The 25,926-nt window shown below is 38.5% G+C and overlaps 1 protein-coding gene across 2 annotated transcripts in view; it reads left to right on the plus strand.

Annotated features, from left to right (window-relative positions):
• NPSR1 (neuropeptide S receptor 1) overlaps positions 1–25,926 on the plus strand; it is a 194,482-nt gene that overhangs the window by 24,979 nt on the left and 143,577 nt on the right. For both annotated transcript variants that reach the window (XM_003788578.1, XM_012804358.1), the window contains one exon: positions 7,016–7,148. In XM_003788578.1, the coding sequence (XP_003788626.1) occupies positions 7,016–7,148 (133 nt within the window). The remainder of the gene's footprint in view (positions 1–7,015; positions 7,149–25,926) is intronic.

A 25,926-nucleotide genomic window follows, 5' to 3' on the forward strand; every position in this document is an offset into this window, starting at 1 on the left:
TCTTGTACTGATTTCTTCTTGTCTGGGCTGTTGCTTCTGTTTTTAAATTTTCTTTTGTTCAGATAGGGCATTTTTCACCCTCCCTCTTAAGAGTGTGCCAGTAGCATATGTTCAATAAAGACTTCTGACTTCACTGTGGGTACACTTAAGGGATTTATGCTCTGGGTGGAAAGTTTGGTTATATAAAGCTTTGATGTGGTGGTTTTCTCAAAAAATTGCTAGTTACTTGTAGGCCATAGAAATGGTGGAGTATATGCATGGGCAGATTCCTTATCTCATGTTGATAGAGGTTTTTGAAATTTTTTCTCTTTCCTCACCCTTATGGCCTTCTTAATAGTATGAATTATATTGAGATGCCCAGTTTAATCTCTAAATCAGTAAGTGGTACTTGTGGGTAAGATTTGGCCATGCCCTGTATGATTGAATTAGTAAATGCTGTAATGGACTATACATATCCTCCCTGCCAGTAGGTGGCACTTCCAGCTATAGTGTTGTTTTGGGGACCTGTGACTGGCTCTAGCTGATTGAGAGAAGCACTCAGATGCCCCAAGGAGTGAGCAGGGCCTTGGAGCTTCCAGGTCACTCTTTCTTGTGCTCTACTACAGCTTTGGTGGGTGTCTTCACTGCTCTAATTCAAGCTCTGAAATTCTCATGAGAGCAAACAAAAACATGCAACAACAATGATGAACAACACTCAGCAAGAGGCTGCCACACATTGACACTAGCACAAGTGAGAGACACTGATAAAGCAAGAGTTGTTTGCTGTACAGAGTGGCTAACATAAGCACACAGTGGCAAGTTTGCAAACTTAGTTGTCAGACCTTATTGAGGTATGTGTGGGGGAGGGGGAGACATAAGTAATTTGCTCAATATTTGGGGGACTGATAAGTCTGAAATTCATAAAGCCAGTGGCAGGCTAGAAACTCAGGCATGATTTCATGTAATAGACTGAAGAAGAATTCCACCTTCTCTGGGAAACATCAGCTTTTGCTCTTAAGACCTTCAACTTACTGGATGAGGCACACGAACACTGAAGGATAAAGTATTTTTCTTAAAGTCAACTGATTGTGGATGCTAATCACATCTTATAATAGTATTTGACCAAATAATTGGGCACTTAGACTAACTAAACTGACACATAAAATGTAGCCATCATGGAGTGGCTTCTTTAGGCTCCTCTTCTTATATTCTCCTCCAGACAGAAGAGGTACTGAGGCTGCAGACTGGTGTTTTCTTCCAAGATCCTGCCCAGAGTTTTTGGGCTGATGTCTCAGTTGGGGCATGTGGCTTTTGGTTTTAGGCTTCGCCTTGGATCCTCTTGGCCGCACTCTTTTCCCCAACGCCAGCACTGCCATGCCCTGTGCCCAGCTTTTTCCCACTGCTCTAGGCCTCTGCTTATTCTAGGATCTGGTTTTTAAAGATGAAAAGCTCCATTTGAAGGAATCATGGAGGAATTTTTATGAATAATTTGATGTTTTAAATGAGTAGCATTCCTGCTTTTTTTCTTTTTTACTAATTACATATTTGTTTTAGTTTGTCTTGTGCTGCTATAACATAATGTTACAGACTGTGTAATTTATAAAGAAAAGAAATTTATTTCTCATTGTTCTGGAGGCTGGGAAGTCTAACATTAAGGTGCAAGCATTTGTTGAGGACCTACTTACTGTGTCACTCCATGGCAGAAGGAAAGGGGGGGGATGCTAAACTCATCCTTTTATCAGAAACTCATTCCAGCAGTAATGACATTAATCTGCTCAGGAGAGAAGAGCCCTGGTGACGTAATCATCTCCTTAAGGTTCCACTTCAAACCATTGTATTGAAGATTAAGATTTCAGCAAATGAACCCTGGGGAACACATCCAGACCATAGCAACATTGTTCAGCAGAACTTTATTATTACCATCTTATGAAATTATGTCAAAAGAAAAGGAGAATTCACAATAACAATACCTTAAAATAACCACTCTCAGTATTCTCTTAACATTTTAGCATACTTAGGTCTTTTTTAATGTGTATAAATTTGCAGAGATGTGATCATACTCAATATATAATTTTATATTTTCCCTCTTACTGAATATTTTTTTATTGCTTTTTTGAGATAGCATCTCACTTTGTTATCCCAGGTAGCCAGGTAGAGTGCAATTTCATCACCATCACTCATTGCAACCTGTAACGCTTGGGCTCAGGTGATCCTCCTGCCTCAGCTTCACAAACAGCTAGGACTACAGGGGCTCGCTACCATATCTGACTAATTTTTCTATTTTTTGTAGAGATGAGAACTCACTTTTATTCACATTATAAGTAGTTTTAATATTCCTACATAGTCTCTTTTTTAATATGTACAGGAGCTGGGCTTTGTTTTTCCATTCTGTGTTTCCATAGAGCTCTAGACCCTACAAGTTTCTCATTACCTTCACATGTATCCATTTTGAGGATTGTGTCTAATAATGAATCATTAGAGTGTTTAATAAGAAATGATTCTTTTACAATAAAATTATATAATAAAATATACCACATCAAGAGACTATTCCACATGGTTATTTTCAATGAAACAATTCTATAGATTAGGAAATCTTATTTCAGAACAAGATACAACTTAAAAACTGTAGCTCCCAAAATTTAGTCATTTACATACCAAGTACAGATGATTAATTGTAGAGCTTCCCTTTTTTTGAGACAGAGGCTCACTTTGTTGCCCTTAGTAGAGTGCTGTGTCATCATTATTAGCTCACAGCAACATCAAACAAACTCTTGAGCTGAAGTAATCCTCTCACCTTGGTTTTTCACTTTTAGTAGAATGGGGTCTCACTCTTGCTCAGACTGGTCTCGAACTCCTGAGATGAAGCAATCCACCTGCCTTGGCCTCCCAGAGTGCTAGGATTACAGGCATAAACAACCCTGACTGGCCCAGAGCTTCCTTTTTACATCACAGATTAATACTTTACCCATGTTTTTATTCAGTTCATTATAAATGTAACTTACTTGAAATGATTTACTTGCTAATTTGATAAGTTTCATTTTATACATAATTTGAGTTTACACGTCAGTAGGAAAGTCTGTGTGTCTTTCCCTGCATTGTCTGTATGGTTCTACCATGACCACAATTTGGAGAAGGTGATTCACCAGTTGCAGATTGCTCCCTCCATGTTCCCCTCCTCAGCTTGTCTTTAGTCTCCTTCCCACCTGGTGTCTCACTCAGAGTCACTGTCTTCAGAGGAGGAAGAAACCCAAAGGTCCTCATAGACAATACTCAGTGGGACATGGGCACTGTGACCTTTACAATTCTCTAGGATGGGATGGCTCTGGGCAGGAGGGCCTGGCTTCTCAGGAGGGAGGGAGAATGGAGCCATCATGAGCCTGGAATTCCACTATCCATTGTTAAGTCTCCTGAAGGCCATCCTGTGGGGCTAGAGCATGGCTGAGTGATGGCAGATGGGGCTCAATTCAGGCCTGGAGAGGGTCCAGGACAGGACTCTGGTGTGGAAGCAGCAGGTCAATTCTGGCTTACTTGGTAAGTTTCCTCCTGGTCTCTTGCGATAACTCTTGGGTCCAAATCCATTTGTACTGAGTGAAGACCATATCTGTTTTTATTGCAGGTGAGGAAGGAATGAACATCAGTGTATTTATGAATTATGACAAATGTGGATATAGGTTTGGACAAATCTCTGGGTTTCCACTCTGAGGATTACTTTAGAGTCCTGGTTCCATTTGGGGGCTAACGACCTTGCCCAAGTCATGTGTCTCAAGGCCACCTAAGGCATTTCAGGGAACAACCATGAGCTCCATTGTCTGTCAGCTTCACAACTTGGGTATGGGCCAGGGGGCAGCTAGGGTAGACACTTTCAGTCTCTTATTTTGTATAGGAGCTTGAACAAGACTTCAGCTCAGGTCTTTTCATGGGAGACAGTGCAGGGCACATGGATATCGTGGCGGTGTCTTCATAAGTCAGAAAAGGTCACCAAAAGAATTTACCTTATTTGTGTGGAAATAATGTAACCTAGGAGCATGCTGCTGGAAAAGACTCCCAAATATAATAACAAATAGAGTTTCTTGAACAATAATTGAAAGAGGAAACCCACCAAATAAAATGATACAGGTCACATAGATCTAAATTTGGCAGGCAAAAAAAAAAAAAAAATACAAATGGTGACATATTATGAAAAGCAACTCAAATTTGGCCAGAGTCAAGAGAAAAATAGTTTAGAATATCAACCTCATACATTTTCTCCATCAAATTAAATATCATGACAGTTATTCTTATCATCTTTGTTAATTAAGTTGAAAAAAGCAGTTTTACACATGGTTGTAGGGAATATAGATGAATAAATCTATTTTTAAGGCAATTTGATAGGATCATATTCTCATGGGAAGTTCGGGAATATTTGTCAGACTTTATCAGATATTCTCTTGCATAGGATTATAACTCTTGGAGACCTATGACAAGATCACCTCCACATGCCCTATCCAGTATGCTGCTAGCACACATATACAGAATTATACAAAAACAAAGATACCTATGAAAAATAACATCAGGAGAATAAAGAAATGAAAATTTGACCTTACTGTCCAGAAATGAATTGTTAGCTGAGTCTTCACACTAAAGGGATGGGAAGGGGCAGATTTGGGTCATTGATTGAAATGGTGGGACAGACACCCAAAGGCAAGCCTAACCCCCAGATAAAGGTAGGATTCTGCAATTCCTTATATTTGTGCTTCTTAAGGAAAAGTGACAGCTAAAGTACTAACAATAGACTGTGCTGGCAGTCACAACAACTTTTAAATACATGAATAATAAGTAGTCAAAAGTGTAGGAAGGAGTTGTTGCCAAAGTCTTTGCATTTTCATAAAACTTCCATCATCAAGGCAAAGAGCCTGCCATCCTCAATTTCCAAACAACTTTCACTTAGATTCTCTATAGTCCCCAAAGTTTGTGTATCCAAATACTCTCTGCATCAAAATCCCAAGTCTGACCAAAATCAGGTGAGATGAGTGAACACTCTGCATTCTCACACTGATTCTGTGCAAACCCCACATTAACCACAAGGTAAATTTGACCAACACAACCAGACACCTTGTACCTGGCTTGCTCCCACTCTTGGTACCTCTGGCCCTTCCTCCTAGAGAAGGGACTTTGCCAGTGTTGAGGTATACCTGATCTGTTACATTCCTGGATGGTTTGCTTCTCACTTTGTTGTCCTGTTCAGAATTAAGTCTTGTATTTTGCCTGATGAATTATGACTGCAATGGAAGGCAGGGTGCACTCTGTTTCTGATGTTGAATTCAGCCTTTGGTCGGTTTGCTTCCTGCATGGATTTCCACTCATCTAAGGAGAGTTCTCTACTTGTTGTTTTCCCCAAATTAACCTTCAGCTTAGGAACACTGAGGCAGGCATCACTTTGAGGCACCCTTGCCTTGCCACATCTGTGTCTTTAGTCCCATGGGCTCTGGGTTCCTCACTTATTGATCCAGGCCCACTATCTCTTTCCAAGTCACTCTTCTGGATGTAGAAGAAGACATAGGCAGGTTGACGCAGGACAGAAAAAACGTCACAGGCAGTCACCTCAGCATCATCCATTTTATACCACTGGCCATTATCAGCTTTTACATAGCAGAAGTAATGTTCTCTTTGACAACTGCTCCCCGTATGGACCAGCACAGTACAGGGGATGTACAGGAGGGGTCCTCCATCCTGCTGAGGCATGTATGGTTGCACGTCAAGACACTCAGGATAATGCGCTTCATTTGCAATTTTGTTGCCTATGAAATGTGATAACCTTTTCAACACAAGGGTCAAGACCTTGGGTAAAGTGTGCAAATTCACGGACTTGGAAGCAGGTACCTTTCTTAGACTGCTGCAATAATAGGCATTCTGTCCTTCCAAATGCTTAGGCTTCACCAACTCCTCCAGAGCTTGCATCACACTCCAAGCTGCCTGGATGTCTAGGGAAATATCCAAGTAATGGTCAAAGATGTCTGAAACACCATGGCAGTGCAGACACTTGATTTGAGACCGAAGTCGTGTCCTCAGAATGACTATGTAACTGCTTGTGGCTAGGCAGACACACTTTCTTCATGGCATCCACAGTGAACATCAGAAACTCGTGGGCATCTTCCAGCTGTGTCTGTGGAAGCCAGCATCCAGTGCATGCAAGGGCTTGAAAACACAGCCAGGATGGTGCAGTGCCCATGTGATACAAGCCTATATAACACACAATATGCAGCATTTCTGACAATGACAGAGAATGCTGCGGGGACAGCATACAGTTGACAAGGGGCAGTGTGTATGTCAGACATTATAGAATAGCATTCATGTAGCAGGTGTTGCCCATATTCCAGAGTCCAGCACCAACCCCATAAGGTCTCTTCTACCTTATCAGAAAGTGTGGAGTCGAAGTGTGTTGTCAGAGGAGGTCCATTACAATTTAGGTTGAAATCTCGCCTGTCGAGTGAAGGAGCAATGAGCAAAAGGATTCCTTTCTGAGGCTTCAAGTGGCAGAAGGAGGCTTCCCTATCTCAGACCATCTTCAAGGGGCCCCCACATCGTCTTTATGACCACCATCATTAATAGCTATGTAATAGTGCACTGAGTTAAAATGCTTATTTGCTTAACTGTCCTGTTTTCTTTAAACAATTTCTTATTCAAGAAAAGAATTTTCTTTTAAAATTAAAATGCTTATTTGCTTTTAAAAGAATTTTCTTTTAAAATTAAAATGCTTATTTGCTTAACTGTCCTGTTATCTTTAAACAATTTCTAATTTCTTATTCAATCTCTAATTTCTTTCTCATATCTTTGTGATGTTAATACATTTCACACCACGAACTCACATACAGTTAAAATTATTTGTTTTTTAAAAAGAACATTTTGTATTTAGTCTCCTGAGTGTATTTCCGAATAGCTTTTTTTTAAAAAAGGTGCATCAATTTACTTTTCTGCTGGTGTAAATGATGACCATTTTGTCATTGTTTTCTTGAGAAACAGGTGCATCAGTTTTATGCTGCTTTTTTTTTTCTTACAGACTGAGCAATTGATAACTCTGTGGGTCCTCTTTGTTTTCACCATTGTTGGAAACTCTATTGTGCTGTTCTCCACGTGCAGAAGGAAGAGGAAGTCAAGAATGACCTTCTTTGTAACTCAGCTGGCCATCACAGGTGGGTCACTGGGCAGGTGAAAGAGAAGGAAGCTGCCTGCAATTCCCTGTGCCTTCCTGCTCTTAATTATTTTACCAATAGAAATGTAACACAGGCAGTCCAGAGACATCAGAAAATGTGGGAATCACTTCTATAGAGATTTTAAAAAAACCACGTTTGAATATTTCCCCTAACATACGTAACACATCTAAATGTCTGCAAGATTCCCTTATATAATAACTCGCTTCACTAATAGAAATGCCATTATCAGTGCTACCAACTGGTTCTATATGGTTTCACTCTTTTATACACAGCAGCCTCCATAGTTCGCTAAGGTGATATTAACATACCATCCCATATTATGAGTTTAAGAAATAAATCTCAGAAAGTGTACCAGAACTATCTCTATTCAATAATAAATGTGAAATCTCAAATACTTTGTAGATTAAAGCCTGTAAACATTGCTTTTGAAATGCAAATAATATGTAACATGCCTGTTGGGGGTAGTATAATGAAATAAGGCAATCTCTAGCATGAAGATGCTTGAATGTGGGCTTTGGAAATGCCCATTTCAGGAGGACTATGAGCCCAATATACCCAGAGGGGGGGAAAATGAGGAAAACATTTTCAAAGAAGAAAATAATCTGTGAAAGGAAGACCCCCAAAGGGAAGGGTAGAGGGCAAATAGGCAGAGTTCATGGGAAATGACAATACAACCAGGAGAGAGTCCTAGTCCACAGGGCAGAGAAGCAAGTGGGCAAATGGGATTCACAGAGGGTTCTGCGTAAGATAGGCTTGGAGTCCTGAGCTTTGGGAGCAAGATGGCTGTAATATTAGTTTAATTTGGATCAGATCATTGGAAAAATGAAAAAATATATAAAAGCGTTTAGTGCTAACTATGAGTGATGATAGACAATTTTCAGGAAGGGATGTTTGATACATTTCAACTTGTACCATTATCTCAGTTGCAGTAACGGCAGTGGCTTTCCTAAGAATTTAGTCTTGAGCCAAAATATGAAAAAACATGACATTGTAGCTTACATACTTAGTCATACATTGTTGGTAATGATAATGGGAAAAAAAAAACTTTGTGAAATAATTTAAAGAGGTTTATTCTGAGCTGAGTATGTGTGACTGACAGATCAGAGAACATGTTTTCAGGAGATTCTGAGATGCCCATAGTGGTGGATACAGTTTGGCTTTATACATTCATGGAAACAGGAATCACATGTAAACACATAAGTCCATATATGTTCATTGGTTTGGCCTGAAAAAGTGAGACATCTCAAAGTTGGACCTTGGGAGGTTATAGGTGGGTTTAAAGATTCTTTGATTTATATTTGGTTAAAGAAATGCAGGTTTGTCTATGGCCATACCACCCTGAATGTGTCCAATCTCATCTGATCTCAGAAGCTAAACAAGGTCAGGCCTGGTTAGCACATAAATGGGAAAAATACAGCTATGTCTAAAGGCTTGAAATATTTTAAGTTACGATAAGGATATCTGTCAATCAGAGATAAGCCATGGGGACTTTTACCAAAACTCAAGTGATCCGCAATAAACAGATGGCCTGTAGGTGTGATTTAAAAGCTTTCTTTGCCTTGCGTGGCCTTAGGTCTGTTAAGAATTTAGTATCGTATTAGGAAGAGTAACAGAGCAGGGAGTTGGCACAATGGGTCTGACCTCCCTTCTCCATTAAGATTTTTCTTGGGTTATTTTGGTCAAGAGAGAATTCATTCAGTCAGCTGCAGATGCTTACAATTTTATTTTAATTCACAGTAACCTGAAATCCCCCCCCTTTTCTCTCTAACTGAAGCAAGCCCATCTGCGTGAGCTGGGCTGCAGAGTCCAGGGTAAAAATCAAAGGCACCGTTGAAAAATACGGAGAAAGTAAGAGGAGCCTGAGTTGCAGAGGTAGAACTTGTGATGGGGAAAGACTCCTTTAATCTTTCCTACAGGCAGGAGTCCCATTTGTTACTCCTATGATAAGAGTAAAGGTAAGAGTAGAGGGTAATTAGGATTATCCAGCAAATGCTCAGATGCAAAATCTTTGGATGAAGGTGTCAGAGCTTCCCTTTAGTATGTGTCTTTGATCATAGTGCTGTAACCCACATTCTATAGAACCATTGTATTCTTCTAGAGTGTAAGGATTTAGAGCAGGCAAGGATATGAGCTTAGAATTTAAAGTTTTGTCACAAAAAATCAATAAATGAATAATTGAAATTTTGCCATCTATTATCAAAGACAAAAGTTGTATGTTCCATTTTAATTCATAGTCTGCTGTTTTGACCTGGGCTTAAGTTCTCACTAATGAGAACTTTGTCCCTATTTATTGATGCCTTTTGAAAATTCTCAGAGTCAGATCAGAAACATTTTAAGTAAAGAAGACTCCTGAATAAGAAAAGTATTACCAAAAGTCTAGAATTGAAGTTAAAGGATCTGAAATTGAACTTCTTATGTATTAAAATTTCTTTTATACACATTTCACCATGACTGTAAATCTTTTAATAAGGGAGGTGAGAGTATGTAAGTAAAAGTTACTCAGACTTTAACTCAGGGACCCTGTTCTTTGAGATTAATATAAATTTGAGTCCTCTACCATATGTCTATGTCCTCCTCAAGATTTCTTCAAATTTTCTGGGCCTTATATTCTTACTTATTATTTTTGATTCCTGCTTCCGCTAAACTGCGGTTTCTCATGGGCATCTCATCTTCCCTTGTTTATCTTTTGTTATTGTCAAGGCACTCAACCCTCTTTTTCTTTATGTTGTTCAAAATGATCAGCAGAAACATGACTTTATGTTGAAAAGGCTTTTCTGAATATTTCAAGCAGCATAAAGATATTATTTGGTAGAAAAACAAACATATGTCTTAAAATTTATGATTCCATATTCATGGAAACATTCCACCAGGAATTTCTCAGTACTGCCTCACTCCAGCTTATGTCTTATCTACACTATCCTACCTTCTCTCCCTTTTAAATGTTTATTATGTTATGACAAGAATCTTTTCTTTTTTCTTAGCGACAGAGTCTCACTTTGTCGCCCTTGATGGAGTGCCATAGCATTACAGCTCACAGCAACCTCTAGGACTACAGGTGCCTACCACAATGCCCAGCTATTTTTAGAGTAAGGGTCATGCTTTTGCTCAGACTGGTTGCCAACTCTTAAGCTCAGGCAATAAACTCACCTTGGCCTCCCAGAGTGCTAGGATTATAGGCATGAGCCACGGTGCCTGGCTGGACATTTTTTATTAAAACAAAAACGTAAAACAAAAAGAAAAAATACACAAGAAAGTAATAGAACAAAATAAATAGATTTGGGGAGTTCAAGATTTTAAGTCTAACATCTATTAGATTTTAATGTCAAAGAGGTGTATTGAAATCTCTAGAATAATCCCCCCAAATTATGAAAAATTATGGTACTAGCAAGCTAAAAGAGACGTAAAAAGGATGTTTTAAATATGCAAATGAATAAAAATTTAAATAAAAATTTATATAAACAGTGTAGCATAATATCCATGGAGAATTGATTCAAGAACACTCCTTAATACAAAAATCTGACAATGCTCAAAGCCATTATATAAAATGGCATAGTATTTGCATATAACCGTGCACATTCTCCTGTATACTTTAAAACATCTCTAGATTACTTATAATACCCAGTACAATGTAAATGATTTGTAAAGAGTTGTTACACTGTATTGTTCTTTAATCTGCATTTCTGTATTTTAATATATAAATTGACATTTAATAAATTTTAATAATTTTTTTTTTTAAGACAGAGTCTCACTTTGTCACCCTTGGTAGAATGCTATGGCATCATAGCTCACAGCAACCTCAAACTCTTGGGCTCAAGCAATTCTCTTGCCTCAGCCTCCTGAATAGCTGGGACTATAGGTTCCCACTACAATGCCTGGCTATTTTTAGAGATGGAGTCTCACTCTGACTCAGGCTGGTCTCAAACCTATGAGCGCAGGCATTCCACCCTCCTCGGCTAGAATTACAAGTGTGAGCCACCCTGCCCAACCCTATTTTAATAATTTTTATTCACAATTGGTTGAATCCATGCTTGTGAAACCCACAGATACAAAGGGCCAACTGTAATACATATGTATTATATTTAATTAATCTGAAGAAGTTAAAAGAGAAAAAATACTAGAATTATTTGAATAGGTGAAACAAATAGACAGGCACATTTAACCTCAAATATATTAGTAATTGCATTAATTATAAATAGACTAAAGATTGCAATAAAAATAACAATATTGTCAGAGTAGATTTTAAAATTCCCTACTTTATCCTACTTACAGAAAATGTATACCTTAAATATGACATAGGTTAAAATTATAAGGAAAGCTCAAGAATAGTAAAGTGACAAATAAAATAATAAAACAAGAAGACACAAATTGAAGAGGCCAATGCAGTTATATACTTTCACCAAAAATGTGTGTGTTCACTGTGCTTGTTGGGATCCCTTCTAGCCTAATCTGTGTCTTAGCATTTACTTCGAAGGGAACTCCAATAATACTAGCTTTAGAAGTATTAATACTAGCTTTAGAAGGTCATATTGTATATGACCTTTCTTGTAATTCTATGGGCATGTTCCCCTTGTAATAATTCACCAAATTATATGCTTATGATCTTGTGCACTTTTCTCTATGCAGTTTATTTAATGAAAAGTTTACTTACAAAACACATCACATCAGTGCAGATCAGGGCTTGCAATCTCAAATGCCTTCAGGAATCAAGCAGATAATGCAAATGGTAGAAGAGCCTCGGGGAAGAGACAGGGAAAATGAAAACGAAGATAACCAGAGAATGCCTGCCTCAAGACATTCAAACTCAATTTTTGTCAAATGCTGCGCTGATGAAACCAAGCACACACGCAGGCCAGATTTGGCCTAAAGGTCACTTGCTTATAACCACTGATACATAAAATTTAAAAATCAGGGTTGAAAAAGCTCCTGCCACATATGAATCCCACCTTTAGTTTATAGAATAGTAATCTTTTGGGGCGAGTTGTGGAGATTGAGGGCAAGAAGTTGGGGAGCTTAACATTTACAGTGGTTTAACAAAGTTTTAAAATTCATTCTGTTCAAAGATGTGCTGTTAGGGCTTTCTTCTCTAGTTTTTTTCATTATTATATTTTTTCTAGAAATATGAACCATTATATGTCTCCAGGACTCTAAAAGTGTGAATGAAAATATAAAGGAAAATTTTCAAAGGATAGAAAGCCCAATCCATATAGCCTTGGGTCTTCGTGATTCTCAGATGACCATCTAGATTAAAGAGAAAAGTCAAAATCAGCACATACTCATTTTTGCTCATCGCTGGAATTCTTCCATCAGGAGACCTTATATTGAGTTTCTCTAAATTAGGGAGAAAAAAAATCGACCAAATACTGGCCCTGTAAAAAAGGTATTAAAACAGAGGCAGCTGGTTAAGCTCAGCATGGATGGGTTGTTCTCACATAAAGTTGCTGTTATTATGAGTATGTCCCTGCAATGCTAATATGCTTACACAAAGGCAGTTGTGATTTTATAGGTGTTTTCCTCTGGCATCAAGAAGGGAACTGTTTGGGGGTTTTAGGGGGTGGGGGGAGAGCTGTCTTAACAAAATACCATTGACTGGGTGATTTAGACAATAGAAACTGATTTCCTTGTAGTCCTGGAGGCTGGAAGTTTAGCATTAGGGCACCAGCATTCTCAGTTCTGATTGAGGCCTCTCTTCCTGGGATGCAGATGGTGCCCTCTTGCTATATTCTCACTTGGTCTTTCCTCAGTGCCTCTGCACAGAGAGAGAGAAGAACAGTGAGCTCTTTGGAGTCACTTCTCAGAAGAGCACTATCCTATCAGATCAGTGTCCTACTCATAATCTCTTTCAAACTTCATTACTTCCATAAAAGTCCTATCTTCAAATACAGTCACACTGGGGGTTAGGAATTCAACATACAGATTTGATGGGACACGAACATTCAGACTATAACAGGTGGAAAGAACTGGGTGCATCAGGTTGCACGGAACATAGGTAGGGGACAGAGATGCCAGAGGAGAGGTAGTGGAAGCCAGGCTTGGGGCAGTGCAGTGGTAAGGGGAGCTTCCTATGCTGAGCTAAGTTCAGACTTTCCTGTAAGCACATTCTTTTCCTGCTGGTTTTGTTCAGGCCATCACCACCTTTTTATGTGGGTTACTTCGAAAGCCACCCAATGTGGAGAAAGTTACCAAACACGTATTGAAATTAATCCATGCTCAGGTTTTGCAGATAACATGGGAACATAGTAAGGCAAGAAAATTAACCTTGTTGTCAAAAGGACAAAACAAGTGCTGGGCCACAGAGACCATAACTAAAGAAAGAAAGGAAAGCAGGAAAAATCAGAAAGACGTGGAAACAGTCTAAGGTCAAGGAAGCAGAGATCTTCACCAAGTCATAATTAGGTGGGTATAGTGAGAGCACCTGACACAGAACTGGAAGGAAGGAAAGGTGGGTGTTCAGAAAACGAGATATCCATGATGAGTGTTGTAGAGACATGTGATTCAGTGTGGCCATTATGCTGAGAATCCAAAGTAGGACAGCAGGGCAAATCACTAGCAAATAGGGTCACAATAATGGAAGCTAAGCCTTATGAAGTGTCAACATGTACCAGGCTCTATGCTAAATGTTTCACATGGATTATCTCATTTAATCCTCACACAGAGACTTAATCCTCACATTTTCCCAAAAAAAGATATACAAATAACCAACAAGGACATGACCAGATGCTTCATAGGAAAATGAAAATCAAAACATCAGTGACATACAACTGTAAGAATGCCTATTCTATAAACGAATGTACTAAGTCACTCCTTAAAATGCACAAAAATTCCACAGACCTGCTTCTTTGGATGAACATTTTGTTTTGTCATTGTTTTTAGGTTATTCACACTTGAACTTGAATCTCAGCAATTCTGCTTCCTAGCTCTGTGGTCTTGAAAAAGTGACAGTTTCTCCGAATGTCAATATCCCAATCTAAAATATTGGGGATAACTCTTAAAGGTGTGGTGTGGATTAAATGAGATAATACGTGTAAAGCACCTGGTGCAATGAGAAGCACATTATTGTTCAGTAGATGCCAACTGTGAATACTACTGCTATAATTGTTTCATTCATTGTGAGAGTAATTAATTTAACTCCCTCCAAACAATTTGCTGAAGAGTGAAAGTTCTGCAAAAGGCCTGAATTTCCTTGGAACTCTCCTCACTTACTTTATTCTTTTCTTCAGAACAATTAGTTTGGCTTAGGTGTGTATTTGTCTCTCAAATGTTGCTTTGAATGTTTGATGACCAAATTTTTTCACTGACATTCTTGAAAGAGTACAGGACATACCACCCCCAAATTTGGTGCTTTGGTGTATTGACCATTTTGAGTTGAAGGCGCTTGAAAAACAACAAAGGCAGGGAAAGGCTTTCTCTGAACTCCTCTTGTCTGCCTGCAGGTCCATTGTTACACATCCTCTCCCTGGGAGTTTCCTTTTTTCTTTTTTTTGTCAGAAAAGGTTGACAGCTATCACAGGAGAGGAGACTAGAAATCAATACCACACGCGGACAAACTTTTTTTATGAGCTAACATATCGCCCTTCTATTCTTCTAAGGACACATTTGTGTTTTGGAAACATAAATCCTTTACTTTCTCTAAGTGGCTTGCATCAGCACTCCCATTCTCCTGTCAAGACAATATAAATTCTCTAATCCCACCAATTTTAGAGGTTTTCATTTTTTTCTGGTTGCCCCAACCATATAGTATAAAAATAACTAAACTGTTTACCTTTTTTTTCCTGTTACTCTTCCCACTGTCACTTTATTTCATAGACCTAGCGATCCAATCTAGGAGGATGGGGGAAAGTCTTTTATATTCTTGAATCATGAGATTCAATTCACATCATCAAGAACACAAACACTTGGAAAACTAAATGCAGAGGAATTATACCATCTCTTCTGAGGGGGAAATATTATAATAGGAGCTGACATTGTTGAGTAGCCGATATTAATGGTCATCATTAAATAATATTGCTTGTAGTGGCCCCCATCTGGAATACAGCTTCATCCTTACAGACCAGTAACTTGAGTGAGTCTTTGAATATCATTTTGACTGCCATTTGGTCTTTATTTCATTGATGAATTAGTTGGAATTATATTCACCTGCTCATACCTAAAATCCAGATAATGCTGGCTTAAGTTCATAAGGATTTATTTTTCTCTTATATAAAGAAGTCCAGAGGGAGGTGATCCAGGGTTTGTACTGTGTTTCCTTATCATTAGGGTCCCATCCCTCTCTGTATTTGTACTCTGTTAAAAGATTTTCATCCTCATAAAAGTCCTTTACTCTAGTACAGGACTCTAATCTGTCAGTTCATTGTACAGATGACTCTTGGTCTGAGATGGCACCTACATCTCCTGCCAACAGGCCCAAATTCACATCCCCAAGAAGAAAGAGGGGACCATGGATAGAGGAGCCTGTGCCAGCTACTTCCCCTCCCATTAATTGTTTCTTGGATCTCCTTGGCAATTTCTAACTGAAGAAAAAAAAAAGTCTGGGGCATGTTTTCATTCATTCATTCATTTATTTATTTTTTGTCCTAGGCCTAGTGGCCAGAATAAATGAGGTTAACTTTCCTAAGGAAGGAGAGAGTAGAGTTAAGCAGCAGTCTTTGGCATAATTTGTCGTACGTGTTTTTACTTTCATCAAGAACTATGAAAGGTAGACAACAAATCTTGCTCATCTGCTATTCTGTGCCCTGAGAACGCTTCCTCCAGAGTGCTGTGCTCTTGCCTAACGACCTATTATCTTGGCAGGCAATGGCATGTGCACTCTCCATACACTGCTGTGAAGATTGTTCCATTATGTACAGGCTGTCCCCAAAGAAGCCCATAAAGTCACTCTACATGGAGAAAACAGGAAATTGCAGCTAAACGTACCTTTATTTACAAAATATTCATTGTAAAATTTTACAAAATATCTACAAAATATTCTCTATGTGTTCACCACCTCTTTGTAAATCCTTATGTATGGTAACTTTATGGATGACTTTTGGGATGCTATGTAGACAAATTATTATTGTTGGCTATTTACATTTTTTCTCCAATTTAGGCAGTTCCACGATAAATACTTTCATAATTAATCTTTGTGAGCGTTCTATGTTAATTGTTTAGGGAAAGTTTATAGAAGTATTTGTGGTATTCCTGTTGTTGAGACAGAGTCTTTCTCTGCTGCCCAGGCATCATAGCAATCTCAAACTCCTGGGCTCAAGCCATCCTTCTGCCTCAGCCTCCCAAGTAGCTGGGACTACAGATGCCCACCACAATGCCTGGGCAGTTTTCCTATTATTAGTAGAAATGGGATCTCCTTGCTTAGGCTAGTCTCAAACTCCTGTGTTCAAGCAATCCTCTCTCCTCAGCCTCCCAAAGTGTTAGAATTACAGGCTTGAGTCACCACACCCAGCCTCTACAGTAGTAGATTTACTGCATCTAAGTAAAACAGAAAGATACTTTGGTGGCTTTTGAATTATTTAATGTCTTTTTAGGTCACCCATGTTTGAAAAATGGTAGAAAATGCCATGGAAAAATCTAGAAGCTGCCAGCATAGACCCACATTGAGTCTGGTTTTAAAAGATTCCCGAAAACAAAAGCCTCATTGATCATCAAGAGTTATAGCGTTATAACCAGTTCCTTGAGGGGCAGAGATCTCTCTGTTCCTTCCTTAATGATACTTAACCACCTACTCGCTGGCAATTTGCTTATTTTTACAAGGAACACTTTCTTCCACCCTAGCCAGTGCATCAGAGATGTCTTCCCTCCCCACAGAGGCTATAGCAGCTTCACACAGTTGTATAAAGAAAGAACACATCACTTCACAGAACATTGGAATGGAGGAAGTGTTTTAATTGTTTTCTGCCTTAACCCATTTTCCTCTTCTTTAGAGTTCTGACCCTTCCAAAAAAGATATAACTAATTCCCCTATCCTGGGAATCCTGGCTAGAGGATTAATCTTGAGGTTGGGAGGAAACAAATCTCGAAGCTGCTATTTTGGCATATTCTGCAATTTTTAGCACTTCCATGCTAACAATTTCTGGATGAATTTAATGACTGTTTATATTTTATGAGCTAAAGTGCCAATTAAAATTTATTAGTCATTTATCATCTTCAAGACTAACTTGTCTGTTTTATTCAAATGCAATAAATAAGGGGAACTAATGAGAATAACTTCCATTGAGTACTCAACAAAGGAAAGAGAGAAAACATATTTTTTGGCACATATTCAAACAATTTCCTTTTTCTGGTAGGGCCAAATCATATTGGAAAAGGAAATTAGCTTTGCCTCAAAGCACTTTCTGGAAAGTAATTTACTAATGAACCTAGGAATTCTCAACCCTCACAACCCTCCTATACATAAGTTGTGAGCAGAAAAATTGAGAAGTTCAACAAGGGAAGTGAGGCCAGGAATGAGGTGTCCAAGGCCATTTCTGAAGTTCATTACCGCTTTCCTGTGTGGATTTCATTAACTTTTTCCCTGGATTTTGAGTTACATGCTATGTTCCTTTATTTAATTCTTAGTCATAATGAAAACATTAATGTCCATGAATTTTTTCAGAATCCATGTTTCTACATGCAATGTTATGTTTTTAGTGTTGAAGTAGTGTCTCCTTCACACAAGAACCACTTAGTAGCTTTTGCTGTTTATAATTTCTCGGTGACTTTATTTTTCTTCAACATTTTGTAATTCACATTTAATTTTATGGCTTTGTAATCAGAGAATGTTTCTGGAAGAAATTCTGCTCCTTAGAACTTATTAAATATGTCTTCGAGGTATAATGTAATCATTATCTTGAAAAATATCTAATGTATCGTAAAATATAAGACATAATTTATGTTGTAGAATTAAACAAGGACCACCCAAATAAGGACTAGCAATGGCTATTTACTCAGAGATTGTGATAACCAAAGGAGTCAGCCACCACTGTTTGTGGTGACAGACTCAAAGGCAAGAAGAAGAGTTAGAAAAAGTGAAAGTTTCAGATGTGCCCTGATTGGAGGCTGTTGGCCTGGAGAAACTGTAGGCAGGCTGACCAGAGCACAACATCCTCTGTGACAGGTTAGGAATGCATAATCAAATATTCTCCTTTTGGTCCCCAGTTGGAAGCAAGGGCAAAAAAAATGATCAGTTATTATTCAAGTCCTAAGTGTTGAGGGCCAAATGCTATTAGTGGTATTAGTTGGCTTTGTTATCCAAAAGGCCACCAGGATAGCTACATAGCAGAAAGAAGAGCTTCACTGGCACTATCAGTTTACAGATTAGACAGGGAGAGTCTTTGGTGTGGTCTGAATGTATTATTTCATTGAAAAGGGCAAGGACAAGGTAGTGATGTCTCACAGGGTTGCTATCATATATATTAAGCAGGTTTAAGAGAAAAGTTATATATATTTATGAAGGGACTTGAGTGCATGTGCGATGGGTTAATGTGTATAACACAGCACATCTGATGTTTACTTGAGAGTAGAGTTTTAGCTTTAATGTGAGGTGGAATTTATTTCTTTCCATAAAAAAGTAAACTACTGGACTCAAAGAGAACTTGTGGTCAGCCACTATAAGCTGGCTCAAACTGGCTTAAGCTCTATAATAGCTTATCAGAAAAGACATTGGAAGGGCTTCTCCTCTGTCTGATCAGAGCTGCAGTGGTCTAGGTAGTAAATAAGCCTCAGAGCTCCCATTGTTCTGGAGGTTAGAGAGGGCATAGTTTTTCTTAGAGCTGTAGAAATTTAGGAATTCTTTCATTCCAGCAGTGCCCTCAACCTGTTTCCTTAATCTTATGGCCTCTCTTAGTTGATTAGGGGAATCTCTTTTGGTCCCAGATCCCAGCTTACTGGACTGGTTGCTATAGATAGTAGTTTTACTTCCTGAGCTGGTTGCTGCAACTTATGCGTCAGAGTTCTATTTTTATATAAAGTCTGGCCATTGTCTATGTATATGTATTCAGTTTCTCACTTTATTCTTTGCATTTATCTTTTTCAAGTTGTCTTATTAATTATGTTCTCCAAATTTTCTGTATTTTTATGTATTTCTTGCCCTCTTGATGTGCCATGGATGACTAAAAAGCATTGCAAAAAACATACTTTCTCTCCTCTTCTAATATTTTAAATCAATGTCTGTTTTATAAATTTCAACAATTTGTTATTTGGTTCTAGATGTTCTTGATTTGGATATCTTTAATGTACATTTGTGTGCTTAATCACTCTCTCTCTCTCTCCTTCTCTCATACATACAAGCCTTTTGTTTTCATTTATTAGCTTTTCTTTAAATTTTGCTTATATGATGTTATCTTACTTTTATTGCATTTGTTTGCCAAGCATTTAACTAAGCATTTCGAGTAATATCTCATTTAAAAATATCGTCATTTGCTTACAGCTTTGTTAACTATACTTGCGATAATTATCAATATGTAGTTTTATGTTTTGAGTATTTCAAAGCTTACCCAGTGTTGGTTGCTATATTTTAATACAGCACTCAATACTTTGGGTGGTAATTTTTTTTCTTTTCAGCATTGGTCCCTGGATAGGATTCTCAAACACCTGGCATTTCTTAAAGTGCCTCCCTCTTGACTCTGCAACCATAGCAATATAGATTGTATTGACATCTTCTATTTGCAACTCAAATCTCCCTGGACTTTGCTCCATTGTTTTCTGTTACAAAAGAGAAGTCTGAAGTTGACCTGAGGTTTTCCCTTGTATCAGTTATTAGTCTTTTGTTTCTGAATTTATTTTTCCTTGAGGATTCATACTTTCACCTGGTTCTGTCTGTTTAGTGTTCTATCATATCCGTTCTCCTAAGTGCCAAGTAAGCTATTTTGATCTGCAGATTAAAGGGATTTCTTAGATTGTTTTACTTGTATCTCTGAATATAGATCATCTTCCACTTGTTCTTACCTTATCTCAGGAACATGACTATTTATATATTAGTACTTATGATCTTTCTGTACCATCATTTCAATCTCTTGGTCCTATTCTTCTACCTTTAAAGCATTAAACTTTCCCAATCAATGATTTGATTTTTGATTCAGTCATTGGCGGTGTTATCTCTACTTTTTATTGTTACTAAAGTCTCTTCAAAGTTGCTTGCCTGTGAAAGGTTACAAAACATCTGTTCTTTATATTACCTAGTGCATTTTTATTTCTGTCAGCCTCTCTGTATTTTCCTTTTCACAATTTATCTGATGTCTCATTATCTTGTCCTTCACCTATTATTCCATAATGTCTAAGTTACCAGAATGTAAAAAGAACACAAAACAGACAGCCTAAAATTTAAGTATGTTTCATGAACTAAAGTTTGTTTGAATATATATTCTTTTTCTGACATTTTTGTGCTTTTTTTTTAACTTACCTTATGCTAGGACATCCCTCTGCCATCTGACTCCCTCCTTCCACTGAGAGTTGCTTAACTGGCCAACATCTGAATGAATGATCATACCTCTTATTTAGATTGTCCCTACAGTGGCTGCATAATACCATCATTGTTTCCTCCTCTGAGAAGAGATGGTCTCTGTTCATGAAGAAAATCAGTTTCCCTCAATCAGGAAGAAAAGGCATTGTCCTTTCTCTGTGGGAATAATTTAACTAAAAGGGATGAACTCTTCTCCTAGGAAAGCTCTTTATTCTTTATAAAAGTTAGGTTTATGTCCCTGCCTTTTCTCCACCGTTAACTAACCATTAGACCTAGGAAGGGCATTTGACTTTGTTAAGGCTTTGTTTTCTCTTCTTGAAAATGAAAGGGTTATCACCATGATCTTTAGAGGGTTAGAAGCAATGTAGTTTTAATGGTCCTTTGATTCTAATTAGAAACTTCCAACTGTAAAAGGTGAGGGGAATTCTTACATCATTAGAAGTCTGCTGATTACACAACCTGTAATAAGTGCCAGTCACCTTTGTGAATTAGCTTTATCACTTAATAATAGAAATAATTGACTTCTGGCTCAGGTAGAAGGAATGTGATTGGTGGAGTATAGTAGTAGGTTGACTCTCTTTCTGTTCCTCTGGCACCTCACTCAGTTTCCTAGGTCAACGTATTAGAATTCCACACTTTGCTTATTAATTCCAACCTTGCTTTGCTTATTCAACAAGTAGTAGTAAGCACATATTTGGTTACAGGTTACAGCTCAAACAATAAGGAAAAAGGGATAATTTTTCTTCTGTTATAGAAATTTCGCTGGTAGAGGGAGCCTTGGGTTTGATTTGCCACAGCAATTTAGCAGTGGTAGAAGGCAGAGGGGAGCCTCAGCCTAAGCCTCACTGCCTATCCCAGTTCTAGGGTACTGTATCAGTCTACTAGTGCTGCCATTGCAAACACCAGGAGGTTTAAATAACATGAACTTATTTTCTCACAGTTCTACAAGCTAGACATTTTTGATCAAGGTGTTGGGTTAGGGAACACAAAAATTTGGGGAGGATATGATTCAGCCCATAAGAGATGCCTACCAATAACTCCCAGAGAGCTCTAATCCACATGTGTAGACTACGACTTCCAGACACTTTCTTAGAAATGTAGTAAGAAACCCTTCCCAGCAGGGCTCTGCAAACCTGTACACATGCCTCATAGACTTAACGTGAGTTATGTGCTTATATTTGAACTAATCCATGTGAACAAGATGTGCAATTACACTGATGAGCTAAGGCTAAAGACAAATGTCCCCCTCTTAGAGATCTAGCTTCCCCCAGACACCTGGGCTGTCTAGGTGGAATGGATTCCTGAATTAAAATCCAGGGTGCTTAACAAAAGAGGGAGAAATGGATGTTTGGGAGGTAACCTCGATGATCTCTGCTACAAGGGAAAACCTAGAGCTCCTAACATGGGGGAGCTGACAGAGGAAGTGAAGACACAGTACTTCCCAGAGCTTCAGGACCGGGCCAGCTGGGCAGCCAGTGCCTGGGCTCCAGAGTTGGGCCGAATATACCTCTGCCCATGATCAGAAGTCTTTTGATGATTAAAAACCTTTTAAGACTAAGAAAAGTAATATTATGAAGTTACAAATTTAGCCTCTTCCACTCAACTCAGGGGGACTTCACAGATTAAACAAACTATAAGGTGTTTCTCTTTCTGATATTCATATAGAGCAGTGGTTTTCAATCTGTTTATCTCAGCACACTTGAACCTATAGGTAAACTTCTGTGGCACAGTCAAATTATGTCAATGAAAAAAAAAAGAGTTAAAGAAAAAAGAATATATTTACTGTGCTTTGAACTTCTTTTGAAAGTAATTTAAATAATGATCTTTAAAAATGTTTTTGGCACACCTAAGATCCTCTTGTGGCACACAGGTTGAAAATCACTGATATAGAAAGATGAGTGGTGAGCACGAACTTCAGGGTATTTTCAAATATCATCACTTTCACCGTTACGCCAACCTTCTGAGGTAGATACTCCCATTTTCCAGATGAGGACAATGAGGCTCAGAGAGGCTAAATAGGTTGCCAACTCTTCTAGTGGAGTTATAACCAGTTTGACCTGCGTTTTGCATTCCACCATCCTGCCTGTGAGGGACGCAGGGATGAGGAACCAGGAGTAGCAGGTGTTCGTCTTCCCCTAAAGAGGCTTAGGAGCCACCAAGCATCTGTTCAAGACAACTGCAAGAACTCGACAGCCTCATCATCTTATTAGCAGTCCTTGGAGCCAAACTTTTTGGATCCCCAGGAGCAGAGTGAAAATACGTAAGTGCTGCCACCTCGTCCTGTGCAGCTGTGTCCTTGGCTCAGCGATCACAGACTCCATTCTGGGTGAACTCTGCCGGAAACTCTTAATAGTTATTGCCTGTTCCTAATTTTAATCATTAAGAGAAGTTTTGCTACTTCCAATGTCTTTTAATTCCATTTTCTTTGGTGCACTATTCCTGGGTAGTAGCAGTGTGATTATTGATAGACAGACAACAGCTAGACGTGGGCTATGGTCACCTTCTTCCTCCACAGCAATCTCATTGCATCCTCCTTAATTATCAGGGTTTTTGAACAAGGGGTCATTGTTTCAAAATCTGAGGAATCAAAACTTTTGTTAAAACTGTGTTCTTGCAACATGCCATTTAGGCCAACCAGTTCATGATACTGCATCAAAACTCATATACTCACTGTTTACCGGCCATGTCTAAAAATCCCCTTCTTTATGCACTGCTTTTCCAATCTCAGATGAGGCCAACACATCACATCTTTGCAGTTGCTTAGGATAAACATGAAGCCATCCTATACCACTCTTCTCTCACACTGCACAAACCAATTCATCAGGCAATCATCTGACTTGAAAAAACAAAAACTACAACCCAGCACTTCTTGCCATCTCTGTTACTTCCTCTCTGGTCTGAGTGATCATTATCTCTTGCTCAGAAGGCTTCAACATCCTCCTAACAGTCTCTGTCTGGAGAGCTTTCCCCGGGTGATCTGCATGGTGCATTCCCCCAGGTCCTTCAAATCTTTACTCAAATATGGGATACACTTGAGGCTTTCTGTGACAAACCTGATTAATATCACCTGCCAGCCTTATGCCCCAGCATTCCTGACTTCCTTTACTCTGCTGTTTTCTTTTTTAAATAATAATTATCACATTCATATTATAATTTTATCTATTAGTTTATTGTTGATTCTTTGCCTCCCCCCAAAGATAAGACAAGGATCTTTGTTTTATTCTTTATTCTCCATGAATTTAGAACAGTAGTTATTTAATAAATATTTGTTGGAGAAATAAGTGAAAATCAATGTAAACATGTAAACATACCAATAGGTCCTAATACTCTACTAAGCACTATAGGAAATAGGCAAAAAAGTAACATTTCTTTACATCAAGAGTTTATCATCAGATACACAGCCTAAGGGATTCAGAAACAGCACATTGGAATATAAATAACATTAAAATTCCTGGTATGACTGAATGTTCAAAGCAGATGTGAGTGAAAGAGAGCAAAGTTGAACAAAGTGGTTTGAGAAGGCTTCATGGAATACCATGAACCACTCGCTGGAAATCAGCGACTGAAACAGGTAGGAAATGGGTGGGGGGAGGGTTCCATAGAACTTCAACTACAAGGCACAGGGTAACAAAAGCCAGGGAGATAAGGACAATAATCCCCACCACGGCTGACCTTCGGCAATTATTAGCCCGCCCTAGCTTAGCAGCCCAGTTTGGAAGTTTTGATCTTCCTCAGTCCATCAGTCCATCAGTAGACAGGACAGGGAGGAGGTTGGCCTGATTCTCTAGGAGGGTTTGTGCAACAAAGGCAAGCTATGGGAGGGAAAGGAAACCTGAAGGACACCTAGAAGTTGGTGCTGGGGGGAAGCAGGTGCAGGGTGTGGCTTTGGCAGAGCTTCTCTGCATCTACATGTGGGAAATCTTGGTGCGCATTCATGAGGCCTCTCCCCCAGGACATGAACATGAGGGAAAGAAGGTTCTCTTTCGATGGTTAAATTTACTAGATCAACCCATGATGGGAAAAGACAGAGTGTCCTGGACCCACTGAAATTCCTATTTTACTGTAGCCTAATCAGTAATACTAAGTCCTCTGAATATGTAATATATATATATATATGTATATAACATACAACAATTTTGCATATGTATAATACAATAATATTTAGTTTATAATATATAAAAATTATTATTCAGATATGTATCTGTGTCATCTCTATATAAAATATATACAGACATATGGCATATACAGTTGTATTTTATAATCTATATTATATATAATACATTTTTTATGTATAAATACCTACACATAACTATATCTGTACAGAAGTTACCCGAAAATATACACACATTATAAGAGATGTTATCTATGTATTACTTCTGAAGTTGAATTGAAGGTACTATTCCTGGTGAGTTGTACCTAGATATGCTTGCTACACACATCCATTTTACTTGCAACTCATACACTTTTGGGATATGATCAATTTTACTTTGAGGAAGATCTCTTAAAATGTATATACATTTTTGGCACCTTGGGCATATGCACAAATAGAGATATAGATATATAAAATTGAAAGACACAAACATTTTGGAGTTTTTTAACAAAAAGAAATGGTGGCAGCTTAGTAGAATGGTGTAGCTTAGTAGGTAGAATGCTGAGCCTGCAGACCAGGCAACAAGTTCAATCCTTGCCTGGGCCTGATTAAGGGAATAAAGAAAGACAAAAAGAAATTGTGGCATCACTTTACCACTACTCACCAGAGAGACATTTAATCAGATTGCTAATGAGATATTCACTCCTTTGAACCAGTCCTACCTCATCTGGCCTCACCATGATTATATTCACTCAATCACTAAAACCCTTTGAGTTTCTGCTGTGCATCAAGCCTTTCCTAAGTGCCAGGGATCAGGTGGTGAGCAAAAATAACAGGGCTCCTGCCCTCTGGAGCCTCAATCTAGTTAAGATAGCAGAGATTAAACACTCATTGGTCACGTATAGTGCGAAGAGTCTCCAAAACCAGTCACATCTTCTTGCTCTGCTTCTATAATTGTGCAGCAATCTTCCGATGACTGCTTTAGTCCCTCAAATAGACTGTTATCAGGAAACTACATGAACTTTTGGGAGAAGGGGGTAGGCAGGAGAGCAGGATTGGAAGTTCAGTTTCTAGACCTGCCATGTTGAGGGCAAAATGACCCATGGGCCCTGGAAAATTCCCCAGGGTCTCTTATAGGCCCTATTGGAGATATCTTCTTGCTTAGTATGGAAATTTTTTCAGGAGTAATTTTTCTTTCTTTCTTTCTTTTTTCTTTTCTTTTCTTTTTTTTTTTTTTTTTT

Source organism: Otolemur garnettii, unplaced genomic scaffold, assembly GCF_000181295.1.
Source record: "Otolemur garnettii isolate 467f Iridium unplaced genomic scaffold, OtoGar3 scaffold00028, whole genome shotgun sequence".
In the NCBI taxonomy this organism is placed as follows: Eukaryota; Metazoa; Chordata; class Mammalia; order Primates; family Galagidae; genus Otolemur; species Otolemur garnettii.